This window comes from Rutilus rutilus (genome assembly GCF_951802725.1).
Source record: "Rutilus rutilus genome assembly, chromosome: 16".
Taxonomy (NCBI): Eukaryota; Metazoa; Chordata; class Actinopteri; order Cypriniformes; family Leuciscidae; genus Rutilus; species Rutilus rutilus.
The window spans coordinates 32,934,394-32,960,170 of NC_140224.1; the positions used below are offsets into that span (position 1 = coordinate 32,934,394).

Genomic DNA, 25,777 nt, shown 5'->3' on the forward strand with positions numbered 1-25,777 from the left:
TCTCCACACAGACACGATTACATATAAACAGCTAAGAGAGCATGCATCAAAATAACCCTCTTATAAATAGCCCACCGACTATCCAAACGGGGATTTCCTTTGATACCCAGAGCACAGCAGTGATTGTGTAACTTCCAGAGAGCTGCAGACCAGACACTGAGACAGAGGAAGGACATTTAGAAGACAACAACATCCAGAAAACTAGCAGACCACCAGAATGTCCGACGATCAGCCGTCTTCACCCTCCAGCAGCTCCTCGTGCCCAGCCTGCCAGCGTGAAGAGTCTCTCCTGCTGCCCTGCGGACACCGTCTGTGCCAGGCTTGCCTTCAGCTGTGCCAGCAGGAGCTCGGGCAGGACCAGACGGGCTGTACGGAGTGCTACGGTCGTGAGCTGTTGGACAATGTGCTGAAGGGGTTAATCGACTCGCTGTTCGAGGGGCAGCCGCGCCGGGCGGGGAACGCCATGGAGGGCGCGGAGACGGCAGAGGATGGAGATTTGTGCCGACATCACAGAGACAGACTGACTCAGTACTGTGTAGAGGACGAGGAACTGATCTGTGATCAGTGTCAGGGCGAGGAGCATGAAGATCACAAGTGCAGCTCCATTGAAGAGGCCACACAAGAGTGTAAGGTGAGAAACGAGTGCATAAATACATGCTTTATCATTTGAGCTGGTATTAGTTGATATGATGCTTGGAGGAATTGTTATCAAGGCTTTGCATGATTCTAGAAGTGACTGACCTATAATTGGTACCTATAAAGTAACCATGAATGTCTTTAGTAATGATATAGCTCTGATATGTAGGCTGATAAATCAGCTGATATTTTGCCATTTTGAGGTTTCAAGCATGCAGTTCGACGTAATCTCAAATTGTTGTACCACGTCCAGTTGTGTTCAATATTTTATGACAGCCTTGTTAATATTATAAATATGTTGAAAAATATTTTAATATTAAACATTTTTATAATTTTTTTAGTGAATTTTAAGTAAATATTGTGTAAAATAAGTGTTTCTTTTTATTTTATTTTATTCAATTTTATGTAGGCATACATGTCATTTCCTGTGACCCTGGACCACAAAACCAGTCACATGGGTCCTTTTTTTTTAAACTGAGATATATACATCACCTTAAAGCTGAATAAATATTGATGTATGGTTGGTTAGGATAGGACAATATATGGAAGAGATACAACTATTTGAAAATCTGGAATCTGAGGGTGCAAACAAATCGAAACATTGAGAAAATCGCCTTGAAAGTTTCCATTTATGTTCGCAATTTTGCTGCATTCACTAACAAAAATAAATGTTTTATATATTTACGGTAGGAAATTTACAAAATATCTTCATGGAACATGATCTTTACTTAATATCCTAATGATTTTTGGCATAAAATAAAAATCTATCATTTTGACCCATACAATGTATTGTTGGCTATTGCCACAATGTAACGTGCTACTTGTGCAATATTTTTGTGATCCAGGGTCATTTAACCCTGGCAATGAGGATTAGATAATACACTGCTAGAAGAATGCCTTAGAACTTTTTTAGAATTCTAAATTCATCATTGGAGTTCAGGCACTACATTGTAGAGTTCTTCTGTTATATAAAAATTCGTGTTCATTTTGCATGTAAAACAGTTTCAGATTAACTGCAAGAACTGACAGTAATTCACTTTCTTCACAGAGGGAGTTGAGAGCAGCTCTTAGACCTCTTCAGGAGAAACTGGAGACATTAAACACAGCCAAGCAAACCTGCCAGGAAACTTCAGAACACATCAGGGTAACAAATAATAAATGCAAGCCAAGTTTAATAGGATACTGCGGGCTGTTTGGGGGCTTATGAATGTTTTAACAGAGGTAGAACTCTAGTTCCACTGGGAAAGAGAACATAAGCATGGGAAGATCTTTACCACAGATCTATTTACTACAGTGATTAGTTATTTAATCACTCGTTTTGCACAAACCTCAGTAAATACAAACGGCAATATTTTCTAAAAGTCTCTCCGCCCTCCGCACAGAGACAGGCACAAAACACAGTGCGTCTTATAAAGGAGAACTTTGAAAAGCTTCATCAGTTCCTGCAAGATGAGGAGATCTCCATGCTGAGAGCTCTGAGTGAGGAAGAGGAGCAGAAGAGCCAGAAGATGAAGGACAAGATGGACAGACTAACAGATGAGATAATGACATTAAGAGAAGCCATTAGTTCATCAGAAGAGGCCATGAGCGCTGATGATGTGGCATTCTTGAAGGTAGGGAAAAATATCAAAAATATTTTCTTTTCTTTTTTATAGTTTTGATTAAAAGAAACACTAATCCTTTTGTTAAAAAATGTAGCAATTAAATGCATTAACTAGAGCAGCACATTTTCTGAAAAAAACTTATCTTTCTGTTACAGAACTACAAGAAGACGACAGAACGGTAATTGTATGGAAGTATATATTTCTATATTTGTGTTACACAGTGTAAATTAAGGGTGATTTTACAGTTCTACAGCTCATCAATATTGCAGAATAAGCCCAGACAGGGTGATCAGTTTAGCGGCCTGCTTGTTACAAGACTGCTTACTAAATACAAGCAAATCAACATGTTAAATATTAATCTGAGTTTGTTAAATGAGGCTCATTGTCAATTTCAAGTGAACCTCTCAGTTACTTTGATGAAGCTTCTCTGTCTCTCTGTCACAGGATGGACTGCACTGTGCAGGATCCAGGGGAAATCTCAGGAACTTTAATTGATGTGGCCAAACACATCGGCTCACTCACGTTCAGAGTGTGGGAGAAGATGCAGAACGATGTCACATACAGTAAGAGCAAACAGACCACATCTCGCACAATTAACAACAAGGAAAATCTTCTGTTGTGCTCAGAAAGCCATGATATAGCAATTAGCATATAGCAATAAGGGCATAGGAATGATTAAAAACAGGTTAAAATTATTGCTGTACCCCTAGTCTCACAGACCTGCACAGATCGGACAGAGAGAGAAAATCTTTACTCACTCTTTAGGGGTTGGTAAATCTGTAATTTATTACATAAAATAAAATAAAAATAAACTCAGTCAAATTTATTTGGTTAAATATTTAGATCTCTCTGTTACAGAACTACAAGTAGTCATCAGAACAGTCTTTACTCACTCTTTAGAGGCAGGTAAATCTGTAATTTATGATACAAAATAAAATAAGTCAAATTTCTTTGGTTAAATATTTAGATTTTCAACTTGGTTACAGAACTACAAGAAGTCATCAGACTTGCTTAAATCTTTACTCTATAGGGGTGGGTAAATCTGTAATTTATTATATAAAATACAGTATAATGAAGTAAAAAATACAATTATTTAGTTAAATATTTAGATCTTTCTGTTACAGAACTACATGAAGTCATCAGATTTAAGCCTTTACTCACTCTTTAGGGTTGATACATCTATAATTTCTAAGATAAAATACAAAATATTGAGCTCAAAGTCAAAATATTTAGATCTTTCTGTTACAGAACTACAAGAAGTCATCAGAACAGTCTTTACTCACTCTTTAGAGGCAGGTAAATCTGTAATTTATGATACAAAATAAAATAAGTCAAATTTCTTTGGTTAAATATTTAGATTTTCAACTTGGTTACAGAACTACAAGAAGTCATCAGACTTGCTTAAATCTTTACTCTATAGGGGTGGGTAAATTTGTAATGTATTATATAAAATACAGTAATAAAGTAAAAAAAAAAATCTATTTAGATCTTTCTGTTACAGAACTACATGAAGTCATCAGATTTAAGCCTTTACTCACTCTTTAGGGTTGATACATCTAATTTCTAAGATAAAGTACAAAATATTGAGCTCAAAGTCAAAATATTTAGATCTCTCTGTTACAGAACTACAAGAAGTCATCAGAACAGTCTTACTCTTTAGGGGCAGGTACATTTGTAATATATGATACAAAATAAAATAAAAGTCAAATTTCTTTGGTTAAATATTTAGATTTTCAACTTGGTTACAGAACTACAAGAAGTCATCAGACTTGCTTAAATCTTTACTCTATAGGGGTGGGTAAATTTGTAATGTATTATATAAAATACAGTAATAAAGTAAAAAAAAAAACTATTTAGATCTTTCTGTTACAGAACTACATGAAGTCATCAGATTTAAGCCTTTACTCACTCTTTAGGGTTGATACATCTGTAATTTATAAGATAAAATACAAAATATTGAGCTCAAAGTCAAAATATTTAGATCTTTCTGTTACAGAACTACAAGAAGTCATCAGAAATCTTTACTCACTCTTTAGAGGCAGGTAAATCTGTAATTTATGATACAAAATAAAATAAAAGTCAAATTTCTTTGGTTAAATATTTAGATTTTCAACTTGGTTACAGAACTACAAGAAGTCATCAGACTTGCTTAAATCTTTACTCACTCTATAGGGTGGGTAAATCTGTAATTTATTATATAAAATACAGTATAATAAAGTAAAAAATACAATTATTTAGTTAAATATTTAGATCTTTCTGTTACAGAACTACATGAAGTCATCAGATTTAAGCCTTTACTCACTCTTTAGGGTTGATACATCTATAATTTCTAAGATAAAATACAAAATATTGAGCTCAAAGTCAAAATATTTAGATCTTTCTGTTACAGAACTACAAGAAGTCATCAGAACAGTATTACTCTTTAGGGGCAGGTAAATTTGTAATATATGACACAAAATCAAATAAAGGTCAAATTTCTTTGGTTAAATATTTAGATATTATCAGCTTGGTTACTGAACTACAAGAAGGGGGTAAAGAGTGAGTAAATCTGATTTAATATAAATGTCTCCCTTAAAAAAATTTGAACTGAGATTTTATGTTTTAACCAGTACTGCTTATTTCACAAACTCAGAAACTAACATAGAAATTAAATTTTTGTTTATGAATATCTAGTTTAATCACGACTAAACTCTGAATACATCTCAAACCTTCAGCTCCCGTGATTCTTGATCCCAACACCGCAGACGTCTGCGTCATTCTGTCAGACGACCTGACCACCATCCGCTACAGCGAAGAAGACCAACAGGTCCCGGACAACCCCGAGCGCTTCTGCTTCTACGAGTGCGTCCTGGGCTCTGAGGGCTTCAGCTCTGGTCGCCACAGCTGGGACGTGGAGGTGGGAGACAGCAGCGAATGGGCACTGGGAGTGGTGAAAGAGAGCGTGCAGCGGAAAGAGTGGTTTCCCCCGAGCCCTGACCGTGGCATGTGGATCATCTGCCTGTACGGAGGAGAGTATCGCGCGCGGACGGCCACCAACACTCCTCTGACGCTCAAGAAGAAACCTCAGAAGATACGAGTCCAGCTCGACTGGGAGGGTGGCAGAGTGATGTTCTCAGATGCCAGTGACAACTCGCTGCTGTACAAGTATAAGCACAAGTTTACGGAAAAGATGTTCCCGTATTTCTCCAATACATGTAAAAGACGTCCACTGCGTATTTTAGCAGAGAAGGTGTCCGTGTACACGGAATAACTCAAGACACTCAGCATGAGCTCAAAGGACAATATATATATATATATATATACACTTCCGTTCAAAAGTTTTAGATCGGTACGATTTTTTTTAATGTTTTTGAAAGAAGTCTCTTATGCTCACCAAGGCTGCATTTATTTGATCCAAAATACAGCAAAAACAGTAATATTGTGAAATATTTTTACAATTTCAAATAACTGTTTTCTATTTGAATATATTTTAAAATGCAATTTATTCATGTGACGCAAAGCTGAATTTTCAGCATCATTACTCCAGTCTTCAGTGTCACATGATCCTTCAGAAATCATTCGCTGATCAGGAAACATTTCTTATTATTATCAATGTTGAAAACAGTTGTGCTGCTTATTTATTTTGTGGAATCCATGATTCCTTGCTAAATAAAAGTATTAATTTCTTTAAAAAAAATAAATAAATTGCACTGACCCCAACCTTTTGAATGGTACTATATCTGATAAACTACTAATTGATACAATGTTTGAGAAAATTCAAAACTGTTCCAGTTGATGCAGCTGACAATCAATACAACATGGCGTTTGAGCATAAAGTGCTTGTTGTTAACGTGTCTTTGTGGTAAAGCGGGTGAACAGCGCTCTTAATAAAGCTCTGATGACATCTCCACCTGTCCTGCTTCATCAACCCCAGCGGATGACACGTGTTTCTGGAGAAAGCGGACACTCGATCCCCTGGCCTGAGCTTCAGCACAACACGAGCCTCTTTAACCTTTGGTGATCATGACTTTGCAAACTTTATTATAGCTGATAACAAAAGTCACATAGAGTACCTTTGTTTATGCATTACTAGTGTGTACACAAGCTGAATGTAATCAAACATGTGAGACTGTGATCAGATGTTTTAAGCCTCATTATTCAGCCTGAAATGTGATCCTGTATAAGAGGAAGTCAACAATGGAATTCGAGATTTACTGCGGTGTAAATGGTCTCATCTACAATTTTTACATTTTATTTTTTTGAAAGTGAAAATTAGAGAGTGAATGTAAATTTGACCTTTCTCTGTGCGGAGTGCGGTAATCAATTTCTCTGTAGCCTATTTTTCTTCTTCTTTTGGAATGTTATAGAAATGCAACAACAGATTTTTATTATGGTAACAAATTATATTTGCTATGGTCGACCATCAGAGGTGGACAGTAACAAGTACGTTTAGTACTGTACTTAAAGCTACACTGTGTAGGATTTTCTCCCATCTAGCAGTGAAATTGTATATGACTACCAACTGAATATTACTTTCTAGCCCCTCCCATTCCGAGGGCTTTTTAACTCCTAAGGTGGCCGTATTATTTCAAATCTGCCGGCAGTCGCGAGTAATCTCTCCCTGCACTCATCACAGCTTGAATAGGTATGTCCCTCTTTGGCTAATGTATTTTCAAATTGGAGGCGCAACATGGCTGCCGCCATTCGAGCGACTCGCTCACACGTATTCTTCTGAATGGCAGATTCTACGCTTACGAGAATTCTTGATTAGTTGGTAGAATTACACATTAATGAGCACATATCATTTCGAAAGCACAAAGTGTTTTTTGCTAAGAATCAACTTTAAGGACACTTTTTGAGTATCTGTACCTTACTTGAGTATTATTTTTTACTTTAACTTCACTACATTTGAAAGACAAATATCGTACTGTTTACTTTTTTCTCCACTACTAGTTCCTTGAGTAGATAGTAGTAACGTCAGTCAGGGGATGATTTTGGTTGCAGGGGTTGCATTTTAGTTGGAAATGAAAGTCGGATTGACGTCAGAACCCGATTTCGGATTGTACGATACGTGTACTTTGTCCACCTCTGTCGACCATATATTTTTGTAGAAGTTTACCATGGAAAACAGTAAACAATAAAATAAAAAATACTGTGAAATATTACAATTTAAAAATAATTGCTTTGTATTTTATTATATTTAAATATATGTGTTTTGGATGGCAAAGGATTTATAAATATTAACATTATGAATATATTTACTGTCATTTTTGATCAATTGAATGAATCTTTGCTTGCTGAATAAAAGTGTTTATTAAAAAAAAAAAAAGTTCTGCCCTTAATATAATTCTATAAACATTGAATTAAATTGACCAAACCTGGAAAATGTGTCCATAATGAACAAACTATACTTTGAAAAACAAAATTACAGAAGCACTGTTGTGAAATGATCAGAAAATGCAATTTTCTTTAGCCATTGTTTTATTGAGGACATGCAAACCATGCACAAAACTGAAAAAAAAAAAAAAAAAAAAAGTACATATTTACAGAATGAACAAGAAGGTAGAAAAGACAATCCACTGATCGCTTTCTCTCAGCTTCACTGACCTTCACCTTCAACTCGGAAATATCACACGAAAATTACAGTAGGCCTACATCTAATATGGAGGAGTCCAGCAAATACTGGATAAGACTACAAAAGACTGTTGCATTACAGGAATATAAAACTCAAAAGAATTAAAAACTTTCATCTGGATTCAAAAAGTGACTGTTCCTCACAGTAACACATTGGCATGTGTTTGATCTATAGATGGAGAGCACCAAACGTTATCTTAGAAACATACAAAAAATGCATTGATTGCTGCATCTGTGATGAGTCTCGGCTCGATGACATCTTGCTTTTCAAAACTAACTGTAAATCGTGAATGCAGTTAGTAGACGCAGAAGTCTACAATCCATTTTTTTGCTTTCTTCTTAGATACAACATTGACAAACCTAACGATAACGGTTTCTTTTTTAATATCTTATCACTAAGACCCTCGTTTTTCTTTAAAGCACAATGACAGAGCACAGCCTCTTAAAGGTGAAGCATGTCATAGAAAACACTCTTGCCGTTTAAACGTCTCGTCGCGGGAGGAAAGCACTGGTTTAAAGGCAGCGCTAGAATGGAGATCCATTCAGTGGTTCACAAACACACAACAATCACTAGCCGTCTTTACGCCATCAATGCTATCGCTACGCTAAAGCAGAATGGATTCTGGGTGACTCTGATCGAGGAGCATGCTACATTATGAGTGAGTCTGGCCAGAGGAGGAGGCAGATTACATAGTGAATATGAATTCATGGAAAGCTATATTGAGTTGCTGCATAGCCTATTGGGTGAGTGTGTGGATTTATTGGGTTAAATATTTGCAGGATACGGGTAATATAAAACTGGAAGCTGAAGGAGCTGAACTGTTGCTGTTGGATCCCCTGGTGGATGAAGTTCAAGAGAGGGATGTGATATTGGAACGGCCTCCAGGAGGCGCTACGATCCTCTGTGCTGTACGCCGGGGGATGTGGTCATCCTTTTGAGTGCCTTTGAGGAAAAGAAAGAAGAAAAAGGTTGAAACTCATTGTTGTGTTTTTAGTTTGGATACAATACAGTTGTATGTAATAGAAGTTGACTGTAATAAAAGTACGTCTGTTTGAACGTCACTTGATTTAGGTCATGGAGACTCACAGATTATACATGTGGGTTATCAGCAGCGTTTGTTCTGGAAGTTTTTTTTTTTTTTTTCATAAAAAAAAAAAAAAAAAAAAAAATCAATAAAATCTTTAAAGCCATGAATTAAACCATGGTCCAAATCATTATTATATATTACAATACATTACAAAACTCATGAAGCATTTTGAGTGATGTAATCAATATAAATCTATCGATTATTATAAAATACACAATTTGTTTTAAGTGCCTTGGTGCTGAGAAGTAATTTTTGATTTTTAAATTATTTTTTTCATGATCTCAGAAATTAATTTAAATTTACAAAAAAGGTTTTTTTTGTTGAGATCATAAGAAAAATATTATTATTATTATTATTATTATTAAAGAAATCTTTCATGCTCAGCAAGGCTGCAATTATTTTGAAAATTATTTATAAAAATTGTTAAAAATTAATTTCAAATAATTGTTTTTATATTTTATTTACCTTTTATAATGCAATTTATTCTTGTGATGAGATCTTCAATGTCACTCTTAATTCATTTAATACATTATTTATTTTTTTCTAAATAGAAGTATTAATTTATTTACAAAAAAAACTTTTTAGAAGCAAAACTACTGAATGGTACTGTATATGACTTTCGAATAGTAGTATAATTAGTTAATATAATACTATATATGTAGTTTAGACAATAAAAATGGAATTTAAAAAGTGAATAAATAATTAGTACAAATATTAAATACATCCTCTGTTGAGGAAATTACTTTCAGAACCTTGTTTTCTTTGAACCCTGTCACTACAGTAAATACAGTATAAGACGGAGCAAGAAACCAATAACAAAGGTGCTTACCGGATAAAGTGAACCCAGATTGGTGCAAGTTTCTGGACGGTCCCAGTGGGTTCTTTCCTGGACATGACGGCCCCCTAGAGGTGGGAGTGGGTGGTACAGATTTGGTCATACTTATGACATCATGGACGGGGCCATCATAGTTTCCTCTAGGAACACCACGGGCATCAGCCATCTGCAAGATATAAGATTTGTGACCCTTCAGAATACAAAAGTTGAGTCTTTTTAACCTTTAAAAGCCTGTGAGGGTGTTAGATCTGTTATTTGACCCCTGGAATGATTGATCACACACACAGACATTCTTACCCTGCCCCGGGCCTTGATTCTCTTGTAGACATAGTCGGGATAGCCTTTTCTAGGGATGAAGCGGCCGGAACCCTCTGTCACATTGAGTTTCCCGTCTTCCAGAACGATCCTGCCCTGACTGATGACCAATACAGGAAAGCCTCGGCACTCCATTCCCTCAAAGATATTCATTTCCACCGTCTGCGGCGCACACATAAGGACAGAGGAGTTTATATTTCACATGCACAAAATTCCAATAGAACGTTACAAGGATTTAATAGAATTCTGTTCAGTTCAGAAAGAATTCTATTGTAGAACAATTCCCACTCTAAATCAATAGTTGAATAAGTGTATAATGATGTTGGATACATAAAAATAACTGTTAACTGGTTATCGCCAATGAGAAATTCTCATACCAGGTTGTGAGATTTGGCAGAGAAGATTTTCGCCTCCTTGGTGTTCCAGATTACAATGTCGGCGTCAGATCCAACAGCGATCCGGCCTTTCCGAGGATACAGGTTGAAGATTTTTGCAGCGTTTGTGCTTGTTACTGCAACAAAATCATTCTCGTCCATTTTACCTGTGGCCTATGCGACAAAAACATCAGACAAAACTGCAAATAAGAGAGCGGTCACATACATACAAATGCAAGCATACACAAGTCTTTCGTTGTGTACTAAAGTTCATGTTTGACCAGTGATGGGAATAACGGCGTTATAAATAAACGGCGTTACTAACGGCGTTATTTTTGTCAGTAACGAGTAATCAAACTAATTACTGTTTCCTCCGTTACAACGCCGTTGCCGTTACTGTCAATAAAAATGCGGCGTTACTATAATTGAGCTCACTGAAGCGGTTTTCTCCCAGTGTGTGTGTTTATGAGGCGCCGGACTGGACAAAAGCGAGGCGAATGCCGCGAGCCAGCGCGCTCAACAGTGCGCGAGAGAGACCGATGGCGCTTTTCCACTGCATGGTACGGCACGGTTCGTCTCGGTACGGTTCGACTCGGCGCGGAACGGTTCGGCTCGCTTCGCTTTTCCACTGCGTGGTACGACTCGACTCGGTACGGCACGGTTCGGTTCGCTTTAGCTCGGTTGCTTTTCCATTGCAGTTAGTACCGCTTCAAAATGGGTGGGACTGATCGTTATAGTTGCCGCCTCTACTGCCATGACATCATCGTAAACGCGCCACATTTCAAACGCACAACACAGTGGATGGTGCTCTTGATTCTCGGCATGTGGATGTTTTTAAATTAAATTAAACGTTCTTATAATGGTTTACTATATGGAAGGAAAATTCTTAACGTGTAATTAAACGTTGCGTTCATATTCTGGGCTCATCTGATTTTTTGTACATAGCATAGCCTACTTTGTTATGATTTTAGTATCATAATGATTAATAAATGCACGCACAATTATCCGTGAACTTGATTTGAACAAATGCCTTTCAACTTGTGTGTGCAAAATTCAGAATTAAATGAATGTGCAGCAATCTTTACAAATAGAGAGTCTAGGCCTAATGTACTGTTTTAAATTACTGCCATTAAAAAAGCGCATTTAATGTTAATGTTATGTTATTTTTTTCCATCTGCCTATGTTGATTATGAAAAGTGAACAGCACGAGACGAGTAGAGAGACATGGAGCGAGTCAGACATAATTTTGACCACTTCATTAAGTTTTGTTCACTTTGTTTTCTTTAAAGTGAATTTCGTTTTGTATAAATTGTATCTTAATTTTAATAATTTTTTCATCAAACAATTGCCTGGATTGAATAAGATGCAAAATAGACAATTTAATCATTGAGGCGCTCGAGCGGTCACTTGCATTGTACGTTAACTGGAGCGCATCTCATCCTCAAATACACAAAGCTTGAAATGTCTTTAAACGAAATAATTCAAAACAAAAAGAAATAGGCTACTCTCTTATGTAATCCATTATGTGCATTTCTCTCTATAGGCGCGTTTACTACGAATATGGCGATCGTCAACTTCATCTTTGCCATGCACAGACACTGACAGAAAACACTATTTTATAAATAAAAATCAGTGCACGCGTTTTAATAAAATTAAAACTTTAATTGTGATCATTAAAATAATTGAATATTAAATAATTTGTGGCCAAGTTTTGCTCATTTATTAATAGTATGTATATATAGGCTATATATAGGCCTATAATTTTATTAAATTGAACAAGCGCAAAATTCAGCATTCAATCAAATATTCAAAAAGACTTAATAATAATAATGTTATTTCAACACAATATCTCGTTATTTCGACATAATGTGCGTGCAACAAGCAAGATGTGCGTTTGTAAATCCGGGGACGCGTGCACTGATTTTTATTTATAAAATAGTGTTTTCTGTCAGTGTCTGGCAAAGATGAACGATCGCCATATTCGACGATCGCCATATTCGTAGTAAACGCGCCTATAGAGAGAAATAACATTATTATTAAGTCTTTTTGAATATTTGATTGAATGCTGAATTTTGCGCTTGTTCAATTTAATAAAATTAAAACTTTAATTGTGATCATTAAAATAATTGAATATTAAATATTTTGTGGCCAAGTTTTGCTCATTTATTAATAATAATAATAATAATAATATATATATATATATATATATATATATATATATATATATATATATATATATATATATATATATATATATATATATACACACACACATATGTGTGTGTGTGCCCTCAGCACATGCGTTAAAAATTATCCGGCGCCGCCCCTGACTGCAAGAAACAGTTTACAAGAAACTTTTTAACTGCAAGACACTACAGCGTTGGCTGTTGTCTACTGGCTATTTAAATCTAGCGGGTTTGTCTCGTGCATGGTCTCGTGTCGCAAATACAATGACACTGGTAGTGACGATTCTGTCTGACCAATCAGTGATCTTCAGTGTTTTCACGTCACATTTTAGTACCGGTACGGTACGCTTGGAACCTCAACAGAGGTGGTACCATTTAAAGCGAGCCGAAGCGAGCCGTACCGTACCGTACCATGCAGTGGAAATGCGCCATAAGCGTGCCGTACCGAACCGAGCCGTACCGTACCATGCAGTGGAAAAGCGCCAAAGCGTGCCGTACCGAACCGAGCCGTACCGTACCATGCAGTGGAAAAGCGCCACGAGTGTGTCCGAGAACGCGCTCGACAGTGCGCGACAGAGACCGAGTGTGTCAGAGAACGCGCTCGACAGTGCGCGAGAGAGACCGAGTGTGTCCGAGAACGCGCTCGACAGTGCGCGACAGAGACCGAATGTGTCCGAGCAACGAGCATAAATACTTTATTTATAAATAAATTACACATTTCAGCATTAGAATAATCTCTGTAGCATATTGGTATCATATGCAATGTTTTAATTAGTTTATATAGCCTATCATAAACTCCAAAATAACCTGCAGGGAACGTTCAAACATGGCTATTTGTTTGACCGGTTGTTGTGCGGCAAACACGACTAGAATTTGGCTAACCTCTGATAATGACGTTCTCTGTAGGTTATAAAAATAAAGCCCCAAAAGATTATATTTTATTATTATTATTTATGTTGGTACATTGTTCATTATTATATTGAGAGCACTTTTTGTTAAACTTAATATTGTGAGGAAGAAAATACTTCAAGTAGGCAATACAGTCTACCAGTTGTAAAGGTGTGTGAGTTTTATCATTTTAATGATATGCACTAGTGTATGTGTTATGTAGGCTATATTTTCTATTACTATTTATTTATGGTACATTTCTTAAGAAGCATGTTCTATTTAGTGCACATTTAATTCATTTAACATTTCATATTGGGGGTATCCAAGAAATTTCTTATATTTAAACTTTTTTTTTTTTTTTAAGTAACGCAATAGTTACTTTCCCTGGTAATTAGTTACTTTTGTAATGATGTAATTCAGTTACTAACGCAGTTACTTTTTTTGAGAAGTAACTAGTAACTATAACTAATTACTTTTTTAAAGTAACTTACCCAACACTGTGTTTGACCTGTGAATTCATCATGACATATGACCAATATGAGGATTTAAATATCACAGAATGGCTCTTTACAAAGAATGTAAACTTTAAAGCAGTCGTTTGTACTGTTGGAGTATATATATATATATATATATATATATATATATATATATATATATTTGTAAACATTTTAAATGTATTGTTTTTTTATTTATCAAAAACATAAGGAAGACCTACCACAGCTTTATCCCAGACGATGCTCATCCGCTCCTCAATGCCATTAGTCCCCTCTGGGATGAGGGTGAAGTTGTCTTTTCCTACAGCTTTCTGTGCCGTAGTGAAGGTGCAGTGAGCACTGCCTGTTACCTGAAGATCCCCACTGAAAACATGAAAGTGGAGGAATTTCAATTAACAAATGAAAAAAAAAAACTTCAAAGTACTTGATTCAGTTGATAGACAGACATGGATGGATGGACAGACAGATGCGGATAGATAGATAGATAGATAGATAGATAGATAGATAGATAGATAGATAGATAGATAGATAGATAGATAGATAGATAGATAGATAGATAGACTGAGGGAGATGGATAGATAGATAGATAGATAGATAGATAGATAGATAGATAGATAGATAGATAGATAGACAGACAGACAGACACTGAGGGAAATAGATAGATAGATAGATAGATAGATAGATAGATAGATAGATTCACTGAGGTAGGTAGATAGATAGATAGATAGATAGATAGATAGATAGATAGATAGATAGATAGATAGATAGATAGATAGATAGATAGATAGATACACTGAGGGAGATAGATAGATAGACACACTGCAATAGTTAGATAGATAGATAGATAGATAGATAGATAGATAGATAGATAGATAGATAGATAGATAGATACACTGAGGTAGGTAGATAGATAGATAGATAGATAGATAGATACACTGAGGGAAATAGATAGATAGATAGATAGATAGATAGATAGATAGATAGATAGATAGATAGATAGATAGATAGATAGATAGATAGATAGATAGATAGATAGATAGATAGATAGATAGATAGATAGATAGATAGATAGATACACTGAGGGAGATAGATAGATAGACACACTGCGATAGATAGATAGATAGATAGATAGATAGATAGATAGATAGATACACTGAGGTAGGTAGATAGATAGATAGATAGATAGATAGATAGATAGATAGATAGATAGATAGATAGATAGATAGATAGATACACTGAGGTAGGTAGATAGATAGATAGATAGATACACTGAGGGAGATAGATAGATAGACACACTGCGATAGTTAGATAGATAGATAGATAGATAGATAGATAGATAGATAGATAGATAGATAGATAGATAGATAGATAGATACACTGAGGTAGGTAGATAGATAGATAGATAGATAGATAGATAGATAGATACACTGAGGGAAATAGATAGATAGATAGATAGATAGATACACTGAGGGAGATAGATAGATAGACACACTGCGATAGTTAGATAGATAGATAGATAGATAGATAGATAGATAGATAGATAGATAGATAGATAGATAGATAGATAGACACAGAGATGGATGGATGGATGGATGGATAGATAGATAGACAGACACTGAGGGAGATAGATAGATAGATAGATAGATAGATAGATAGATAGATAGATAGATAGATAGATAGATAGATAGATAGATAGATAGATAGATAGATAGATAGATAGTTAGATAGATAGATAGATAGATAGATAGATAGATAGATAGACACAGAGATGGATGGATGGATGGATGGATAGATAGATAGATACACTGAGGGAGATAGATAGATAGACACACTGCGATAGTTAGATAGATAGATAGATAGATAGATAGATAGATAGATAGATAGATAGATAGATGGACAGACACAGAGATGGATGTATGTATGGATGGATGGATAGATATGGATGGATACAATGGATGGATGGATGGATGGATGGATAGATATATAGATAGAGATGGATGGATGGATGGATGGATGGATGGATGGATGGATGGATAGATATGGATCGTTACAGTGGATGGATGGATGGATGGATGGATAGATAGATATATAGATAGAGATGGATGGATGGATGGATATATAGATAGAGATGGATGGATGGATGGATGAATAGAGATGGATGGAGATGAATGTATGTATGTATGTTTGCTGCTCACCAGGACAGCAGTGAGCTGAGGTAATCTGGAGTGCTGGTGTCTGGGCTGAGAGGAGGAGACATGACAAACGCAGCGGCTTCGGCCCAGTGTTTGCTCCAGTAGTGCGATCCGTCTGTGCCAAGGCTGGCTGCTATTGGTTCCCCATAGATGACCATGCCTGAAAATGAATCAGAGCACATGACACATATTTACTGCCTCTTCTCATGGTTTTCTTTGTGTTTGTGCTGCAGTGTTTTAGAGCAGCTCTATCAACACTCGTACCCTTTTTCCTGGCCTTGGCGATGACATCAGCAGCAGGTTTGCTCATCACCTTGGTGATGTAGAGAGGGCAGTTGGCCTGTTTAGCAATGGTGATGGCTCGATACACAGCCTCAGTCTCCACCTGGAGAAAAAACACCAAACCAGTCTAAACCAGTGCTAGAACAGATTTGGATTTAAAGTCACCATGAAATACAAACTTGCAATTTTTTTTGTATTTTTTTGTATGGAATATTGCAATATTTTTCTGTGCACTTTTTTTTTCATGTGCCCTCATAATCTTTAATCAAAATAACTTCTCCTCTCTCTTGCAGTGAGATCTCTTGTCTTCTCTGATGATGTGTTTACCGGCACGAGGGCGGGGCAACCTGTCACTCACATGAGATCCACCAATAACAAACCACAATGATCTAACCATCCAATCAATTCCCCATGGACCAAATCAAGTCCCGCCCTAAGTATTTTCTTGTTTAAAAAGCTGTTTCATTCAAATATATATCCCACAAAAGGGAGAAAAACACTATCGCAACTTCCGTTTCTTTATATAAGTTTTTTTTTTTTACTTGAAATATATTTTCAAAATCATTCTGATGGTACACTGACTTTTAATAAGACAAATGGCTTATCCGAGTATATCCGAGTGAAACAGCTTCTTGAACAAGAACAAATTTAAGGTGGGACTTGATATTGTCCATCGGGAAATTATTTGATGATTGTGCTTATAATAAATACTGCAATAATCCAAAAAAACAACAACAACAATGGTCAATTGTGATTTCATGGTAAGACTAACCTCCTCGGGATGGCTCAGTACGTGTCCCTCTGGACCAGTGATTCCCAGATCCAAAAGCTTCTTCTGTTCCTGAGATTACAAACAAAACCAAAAATGGATCCAAGTATGGAGAAAAAGGGTCACCGTGATTTTGCCAAGTAAGACATGTTCCTGGATCAACATATTTAGTTGATCCTGGAATAACATTCCTGTCCCAAAATTTTGTCCTTAGCCTATCCCTACTACCCCTAAACCTACCCATAATTTTTCCCTAAAATCAGAGGGAAATGATAGGTGAATAACACTGATGTCAAAGCACCTCACCCTGGTTCTAAGCCTAAACTTGACATAAACTGTAAACTTGTCCCTCAAATCTAATTGGTTGATTGGAAAGTTGTTCCAGGATCAACAAAGATGTTGATCCAGGAACATGTGGTACTTGGTGAAATCATGTTCACCGGAGAAAAAGACAGTTGGATGGAAAGAAACTTTACTCAAATTACTGAAATGCATTGCAAATGCAAGGGATAGTTCACCCAAAACTGAAAATTCTGTCATTCATCCTCAAGTTGTTCCAAACTGGTATGAATTTCTTTCTTCTGTTGAACACAAAATATATTTTGAAGAATGTCGGTAACCAAACTGTTGATGGACCCCACTGACATCCATAGTATCTAAAAAAAAAAATACTATGGAAGTCAATGGGGCCCATTAACTGTTTGGTTACTGAAAATCTTCAAAATATCTTCTTTTGTGTTCAGCACCCATTTTTGGGTGAACTATCCCTTTAATGGTAACAAATCATAGTTACCTCATCAATGATGTCACCGTTTTCAGCATGAACCTGTGCGATGGCTCCCAGTTCTCTCATGGCGCTAAACATCTCATAGATCTACAGACACAGAGTTTGCTCTTGGAAATAGGATCTATAAACATACACTGCTGTTCAAAAGTTTGGGTCAGTAAGTTTTTTAAAAGAATTGAATACTTTTATTCAGCATTGAATTGATCAAAAGTGACAGTAAATACATTTATAATGCTACAAAGGATTTCTACTTCTGCTAAATGTTGTTCTTTGACTGTTTTACGATTTAAGATTGTACAGTATATGACTTCAGAATTCAGAATCACATGGCCAACAAACCTGTGTATCAGAGCTCTGGTACTTGTCCTTATAAGCCATGAAGATGAGAAATGAGTTGACCCCTAAAAAGAAAAACAGAATTGTGTTATTATAATGTAATATTTCTTTCTAGAGCTGAATGCAAAACGTGTTTTTATGTGCGTTTAAAAAAAAAATACAACTAATAACTCAGAAAGCAAAAATATCAAAGTCACACCTGAAATCTCACATCACCTTTATCTTTGACCAGAGACTCCAGCTCCTCAAACAGCCCATCATGCCAGCGAGTGATGTCGATGTGCAGAGAGTAATCACAGCACGACCTCTTGTCTGCCGTATCCCTCCACTGGTCATATGCTGCCAGTAAACTAGAACCCGGTTCAGGCAAAACATGGTCAACTAAAGGAAGTGAGAAAGACGAGACTGATGAAAAACACATGATTAATATGCTAAGAAATAAAGTCACCATGAAATCAACATGGACGGTTCTTGTTTTATTTTTTTATGGAATATTGCATTTTTTATATTTATTATAAATTATTTATTAATGCACACCTTTTTTTGTGTGTCCTCGCAATCTTTAACCAAAATAACTTCCCCCTCCCTCTTGCAGCGACATCTAACCAATCAACTCCCGATGGACAAAATCAAGTCCTGCCTTTTATTTTTACTTGTTCCAGAAGTCGGATATGTGTCACAATAGCGAAGAAAAGACAATCACAACTTACGCTTTATACTGACTTCAAAGGGGCCATGACATGAGAAATCAAATTTGCCTTGATCTTCTGACATATAAGAGGTCTTTGGACCATTAAAACATCCTGCAAGTTTCATAGCTTAAAATGTCCTCCTCATTATAAACAAAGCATTTATTCAATCAAGCTCCATGTAAAACGGCTCGTTTGGATATTGTGGGATTTGTGACATCACACTGGGAAATACATTTACATATGACTGCCTCCAGAGCAAGACATCGATGAACAGTTATACATTATCGCATCATAGGCCCCGCCCACTGGCGTCCAGTCGCTCAGCGGCTGACATTTGCCTATACACTGGATGCGAGTGTCACGTTAAAAGCAAATAGAACCCATTATAATCACTGACCCTGTGTCAGTGTCACAGCTGTGTGTTCAGTTTCTGACATACTCCACACACTTGAGTCTGTCAACGATAGGATGAATGGAAGCATCAATTTGATTTGACGTGCTCATTTCTGTAGAGATTTCAGATTTTGTAGATGAGGCACAGTGTAATAGAGAGTTCGCAAAGAAACTTTTGTTGACATGAGGCAGTCAGCTGTATTGGATCTGACAGCAGCTGCATCACAGACTATAAGTAAACGATTGCATAATGCTTTGTCTGTGAATGATGGTTTTATGCTTTCAAAACACTTACTCATGTACAATGGGCAATGGTGCGTTGATACTGTTTCCTAATTCCTATGCAATAATGTTAGCCAATCATAACAGTGGGCGTTTACTGACAAGCATCAGCGGAGACGCTCCTTAAAAACTGATCATTTCAGACAGAGGGGCAGAATGAGGGTTTTTACACATATATATTTGTTTTTTGCACAAAAAACTTTATTAACATTATAAGTGAACCTCATGAACATATTAAAATAATAATAAAAAAAGGAAAAAAAAAGTGTCATGACCCCTTTAAAAGCTTGTGGTCATAGTTGATTTAATATTTTAAGCAATAACAGCAGTCTGAGATGCTATTTTTTTCTAATTCTTATACAATTATGTATGCTAATTTTATGAGCTGCTTATAATTGAGTAACTTCATGGATTGTTTGTATTAGTTTATTTTAAGATATTAATGGACATTTTGAAGCATCAGAGTTTTGGGGCGAATAGACTGGAATGGAGGGACAGAAATCACTCTATTTCTTTCAATAAAAATATCTTAATTTAGGTTCCAAAGAAGAGGATTGGAACGACATAAATTTTGGGGTGAATTATCCCTTTAAATACAATTCAAATGAACAATGCAAATGCCGTAAAGGAGAAATTTCTCTGTCCTAAATGACTTCATAACAGTACAGTGGCGTATCTAAGGAAAGTTGAGCAGAAGAGAAGAGAACAGACAGTGACAGCGCTGTGACCCCAATTCTACTGATTTTATGTGTCTCGACAAGCTCTTATGCCCTAATACTATACGACACACACACTTTTCTTTTTTTTTTAACCAGAGACCCTCCTTTCGGTCCACAGTAATGGCTTACTGTTTCCACTGTGAGTTTAATGATCTGTTAACTACTGAAAGTCTTCTGCTCTCTTCATATGAGATGTTGATGTGATGACATACTGATCATGGTGGTTCCTCCAGCCAGAGCAGCACTGGTGCCATGATAGAAGTCGTCCGCCGGGGTCATGCCCAGGTGAGGGGCCTGTAGACATGTGTTCACATCGATGCCTCCTGGGATCACAATGTGCCCATAGGCATCCACTGTCTTCACACCAGTAGGTACGATGAGGTTCTCGCCAATCTGCCTACCAGTCAGAATAATGCAAAATAAACATTTCTTGAGATGCTACTCATTTGTAAGTCGCTTCGGATAAAGGATATGCTAAATGAAATTTGAAACGTATAATACTGCAGTCAACTTTATGTATGCAACATATATGTAGATTTTAAAAATAATGAAATCTTACTTAATGGTTCCATCTTCAATGTAAATGTCGGCATAAAATGACTGGTCATCATTTACGATTTTTCCACCTTTAATGATGAGTTTGTCACCCTGTGGAAAAAAGAAGACTGAATTTAGTGCCGCATGTTGTGATGCAACTTTAAAGTGATCGTTCCACTACAAATGTACATTCTGATATTTACTCACCCTTCCATGCATAAAATAATTGAGACTAAAACTATTCACATATGGACATATTTGAACTTTTTAACTCAGGTTTGACATCACTCACATCAGTCAAGATACCAAAAACATCCTTATATTTAACTGAGATGACTTGAATTTCACTGAAACTGCTGAGGCTGACCCAGTTCCAGAGACTTTTGGTTATAGATTTACAGTGATTTCAAAGCACAAGAGCACAAAGAGGGGTATAATGCATGCAAATCCTCCTATTAAGAATATGCAGCGTTCTTTAAGGAACTAATCAGAGAGATAATATCATTGAAAAACCAGACATTTAAAAACCCAGACAGAGGTAGAGAATACAAAAGAAAGATAACAGGCATCTCCATTCATCTGTAACAACACTTTTCTGTTTACTCCATTAGTCATGCATGACTGCTGTGGTTTTGCATAAATGCATAGCGAGGAATGGTACTGACACTTTTCACTGTCCTTTTAATTGAGTCCAAATCATAAGCCCAGTTACAGGAGACCACCGCATTCAGATGAAGCAATGCCTGTTCACTCACCCTTGGCATGGAACTATGCCAGACAACTGGGCTTGTTAGGGCACCCAGGCATGAAACATCATTCCCGGTGCTGTTAGACAATGCCAACCTCAACTCAAAGCAGCAAACCTAACTCTCACAACAGCGAAAGTCTCAACAGACATGGCTAAATAAAGAAATAAATTACATAAACTTTTCTAGACTCTTGCTAAAGGGCATTTCACCACACTCGCTGTGCCAGGGTGGCGTGCAAACCACAGAGCTTCACTTTAATGCAATGTGACACTTCCACGGGCGGCCCATCACTGGCACAGCCAAAATCCCTGCCGAGCATTTCCGATTCTGGGCCACGACGTTGCTTGAGGAGAGACGAGACAGACAGAGCGAGGGTAGTGTCGTGTGCACCAGGACGACCCTTCACGTTACAGTATTGAATATACAGGGCCTTTAGCAATGAATTATTGGATGAAGGAATATGCAATTATTTTGTTATTTGCAACATAAACGAAATGTAATGCAGATGTTTCCAAAATCATGCTGAGTATATGTGTTTCACTGTGCTTTGAATGTGGGTCAGACAGGGGACTCTAGCGGTCAGGCTGCAATGCCAAATTGTGCGGAAGGGATTTGGATCCAATTTGGCCGAGTTAACAGCGCTCTTCCCCGGGTTTTCTCGCTCCTGCAGTGCACATGGATGAATCCTCGCTTATTAACCATTTCATTGTCTAAAGTCATTATATTTAGGTAAATACACTAGAACATCACTTTTGTTACTGGAACCAGACATGGTCAAGAACATATAAACAATAAAAGCTAACTTTCTTTTCTTTAATGTACAATTGTTTTTTTTGTTTTTTTTTATACAAAATAACTATGATAGGGAACATGGGGTAAAGTCGTGCCCCTTTGTAATTTTCAATCCTAAAAATAGTACACCATACTGACTGTTCCACACTGCGAAGAATGTTATTTTAATGTTATTTTAACAGAGAAAGAATGTAGAAGTGTGTATTTTAACATTACATTTTATGACAATACATGTAATTTTACTTTAATTTTAATGTTTTTTTTTTTTATTATTTTATAAAATAAATAAACATTGTTTGCTGAGAATGTTTAATTATGTTTCACAAAGAAATTGTAAAATATTTAAAAACAATAAATTAATGAAATTATTCATGGGGAGCAGGGGATTTCCATTACTACCAGTGTGATCACATTTGTTTATATATATATTTTTTACTATTCAGTAATAAACTACTCTGAACTGTTATGTTACTTTTAATATCATGTGTGTTATGGTGTTTTGTGCGTGCGCAGAGTGCTCTGTCTTTCTGTAATTATTGACCACAATTGCTGGAGAGACCAAAAATAGTCATTATGGCTTTTCATTGTGTTGCCATATTATTATTATTAGCATATTTTACTGCAACAAGCATATTTTAATATGCCAAATGAGTTGGTACATTGACATATAATATAATATAATATAATATAATATAATATAGACATATAGCGGTTAGAACTGTAAAATAGGGTTTAAATTCACCAAAAATGCTTTCCATAAGGCTTGCCAGGGGCCAGGGCTCATGGGCAGGGCCCCCAGTCACACGTCTAGGCCAGAGAAGAGATCTGAACGCTCGGGACGTGCGTGGAATTCTGACATTGTGTGCACTGTGCGGAAATGGAGCAGCGGTTTTATTGCTGAACATATACAGAAAAAACGAGTAGCCTATTTTCTATTCACGAAGAAGTCACAAAAACCGGCACCGATATGAGCCGACATGAATGAATGAATGAAAGACACAATGGACACGAGAAACCGGCGTTAGCCTCCACCGTAGCACATTAAACACTGAACCACAGACCCATGCACAGCGTTTGCATTTCTCACACCATGAAATGCATTAGTGCAACTCTTAAATGTTGACCGGCTTTCTGAGCAGTGTTTCGAGGACAGCAGGTTGTTGCCGGCGGCGGCTCACCCATGACTGCACAATAAAACCATCATCATCCTCATCCTCCTCATCACTATGTCTCCGCGTTATGCAGCCAGCAAACATTCACCGGTGGCCTCGGGTTTTAATCGCTAACATTTCTTACCGTGACGCGAGGGTTGTTCTTCTTGCCTGGGAAAGACATGGCACCGGTGTGGGAGCAGAGCTTTGATTCCAGAGGAAGCGAGCGATGATGATGATGATGATCGAATCTTTGCTCACGTCAGAATAAAGGCGCAGCGACGGGGCGCGTGGACGGGTGTCAGCATTCGGGGTGTAGTTTAGTTTAAGATTACCGGGGTTCAATAGTCACAGTAGACAAAAGCAGATCCCCCACCCTCTCTGTCTGTGTCTGCCCACCATCTGCTGCTTTAGTATTCACACACTCAAGAGTCAGGGGCGAGGCGGAACCAGTCTCTATAGGCTGCACAATTCTTAAAAAAATAAAAATAATAATAATAAAAAAATAATAATAATAAGAAAGTATAAGAGAGTATATGTATGTATTTTACACTTTGGATAGCACGAAGATTTTTTTAGTTTTAAAAGTGTGTAAGAACATTTTATTCTTAGGTCACAATCTCAGAAAATCGTTTACTTTATTGCAAAGTAATGGGGTAAATTTAAGGCAATGACGCACAGATTATTACATCACAAAGAAAACATTATAAAATATATAATTTTGCCCATTTATGTATCTGTCCACTGCACTAGAAAAATAAATTTCACATAAAATAAAAGAGTTCAAAATCATCCATGCTGCTTTGAATGCAAACAGATTAAAATAATGATTAAAATAACTGTATTATTACTGACAGATAAATTGCTTACAAAAAGTACAAAAAAAGGTTTTCTTTTGTAATTTGACAACATATCTCTCTCTCTCTCTCTCTCTCTCTCTCTCTCTCTATATATATATATATATAGGGTTTACTCAGGATAATTGGGCCATCCTCCCCGCCCTCATATATATATATATATATATATATATATATATATATATATATATATGTATATATATATTTACGAGTCTGTTTTTTTTCCCCACTGGTCACAACTTTAGCATCTCTGAGTGAGCCTGATATATATTGGCCAAAACAACTTTATTAAAGCATTATGCTCTAAATATGACAAGTTTCACTTGCTTTTTATAAAGCTTTGAGACAAACATTATGTAAACTGGAATTAAATAGCTACCAATTTAATATCGCTTATTTTAAACTGCAGGGAGAGTTCCATGATCTACACATTAACAGTGACAGTCGAAGAATATGTGATTACCTCTCGTCGCCCGTTATGCACGCGACTGGGTCCGGTGGGGTACACGAGGGTCTGTCCCTGTGAACTGCAGGACGGGCTGGACTGTGTTCGGTTCGGATGTGTTTGACTCACGCTGGAGAAATCACTCATGCTCGACGTGTCGCTGAAATTGTCCCTCTGATCGTCCACTCGTCCCCTGGGGTTTCTCCTGGCAGAACTGGGGCTGTACGACTCAAAATTCAGGGTTTTATTCTCATAAGCTCCTTCGATGTTACAGAACATCCCCCCGAACTTCACGCGGGGTTTAGGGCTGTCGGTGCCCAGTCTGGACAACAGGGAAGCCTGGTCATCATCCGGTGGAAGGAGTTTGCTCTCAGCCATGGCTCACAGAAGAAATGGGAAGCTTGTTTGAAGAATCTTTGGACTAGTATTCCAGGGACACACTTATTCCATGAGTGTCAGAGTGTGTGAGAGCGACTGTCATGCGTGCAGGTGCTGTTATAGGAGCTGTCCAGAGAGGCGTGGTGCTGAAATCCTCCACTCACTGGATCAGCAAAGACATGAGCGCTCCCTCGAGATTAAAGTAAATCGATTGTTTTACAAACAATCCAATCAGAGAGAATCAATACAAAATCCTGCTTCTGTATCTGACTCTTTAGAAAATCTCATTGACAAAAGAGTAAGTGTGAGAAGAGGAACTACAAATTTCTTCTCCTGCAAATGAGTAGTTAACATGAAAATCAAGTCACCATCAAGTTTCAAGG

General features: G+C 36.9%; 2 protein-coding genes across 4 annotated transcripts; one reads left to right on the forward strand and one right to left on the reverse strand.

Annotated features, from left to right (window-relative positions):
* The first annotated feature begins 88 nt into the window (after window positions 1–88).
* LOC311306377 (E3 ubiquitin-protein ligase TRIM39) lies at window positions 89–6,128 on the forward strand. Of its 2 annotated transcripts, none has more exons than XM_084434747.1 (6): window positions 89–631; window positions 1,685–1,780; window positions 2,019–2,249; window positions 2,396–2,418; window positions 2,685–2,803; window positions 4,955–6,128. In XM_084434747.1, exons 1-6 carry the CDS (start codon window positions 218–220, stop codon window positions 5,488–5,490), a joined length of 1,419 nt encoding a protein of 472 aa, XP_084290873.1. In that variant the 5' UTR covers window positions 89–217; the 3' UTR covers window positions 5,491–6,128. The 2 variants fall into 2 exon arrangements, with proteins under 2 accessions (XP_084290873.1, XP_084290874.1); XM_084434748.1 differs by having other exon boundaries at window positions 153–631; window positions 2,025–2,249; window positions 4,955–5,585.
* Window positions 6,129–7,678: 1,550 nt separating this feature from the next.
* On the reverse strand, window positions 7,679–25,504 carry dpysl4 (dihydropyrimidinase like 4). 2 transcript variants are annotated; one of them, XM_084434743.1, is made up of 14 exons: window positions 23,860–24,118; window positions 21,045–21,133; window positions 20,698–20,882; window positions 18,616–18,780; window positions 18,403–18,464; window positions 18,070–18,150; window positions 17,280–17,348; window positions 16,490–16,610; window positions 16,229–16,385; window positions 14,255–14,396; window positions 10,469–10,639; window positions 10,074–10,253; window positions 9,771–9,942; window positions 7,679–8,796 (listed from the first exon to the last, which is right to left on the reverse strand). In XM_084434743.1, the coding sequence occupies exons 1-14, from the start codon at window positions 23,896–23,898 to the stop codon at window positions 8,705–8,707; spliced, it is 1,725 nt and encodes a 574-aa protein (XP_084290869.1). In that variant the 5' UTR covers window positions 23,899–24,118; the 3' UTR covers window positions 7,679–8,704. The 2 variants fall into 2 exon arrangements, with proteins under 2 accessions (XP_084290869.1, XP_084290868.1); XM_084434742.1 differs by lacking the exon at window positions 23,860–24,118 and adding an exon at window positions 25,035–25,504 and having other exon boundaries at window positions 7,680–8,796.
* Window positions 25,505–25,777: the final 273 nt, after the last annotated feature.

What these genes read in the sequence shown, in the direction of transcription:
- LOC311306377 (XM_084434747.1), top strand. Translation starts at nt 218, where the DNA reads ATGTCCGACGATCAGCCGTCTTCACCCTCCAGCAGCTCCTCGTGCCCA. An exon ending in AAACTTCAGAACACATCAGG is followed by an intron (nt 1,781 to 2,018) that starts GTAACAAATAAT and finishes CCCTCCGCACAG; the next exon opens with AGACAGGCACAAAACACAGT. An exon ending in ATGATGTGGCATTCTTGAAG is followed by an intron (nt 2,250 to 2,395) that starts GTAGGGAAAAAT and finishes TTTCTGTTACAG; the next exon opens with AACTACAAGAAGACGACAGA.
- dpysl4 (XM_084434742.1), bottom strand. Translation starts at nt 25,394, where the DNA reads ATGGCTGAGAGCAAACTCCTTCCACCGGATGATGACCAGGCTTCCCTG. An exon ending in ACCAGAGCTCTGATACACAG is followed by an intron (nt 18,151 to 18,402) that starts GTTTGTTGGCCA and finishes CTGTGTCTGTAG; the next exon opens with ATCTATGAGATGTTTAGCGC. An exon ending in CTCAGCTCACTGCTGTCCTG is followed by an intron (nt 14,397 to 16,228) that starts GTGAGCAGCAAA and finishes TCATGTTTTCAG; the next exon opens with TGGGGATCTTCAGGTAACAG.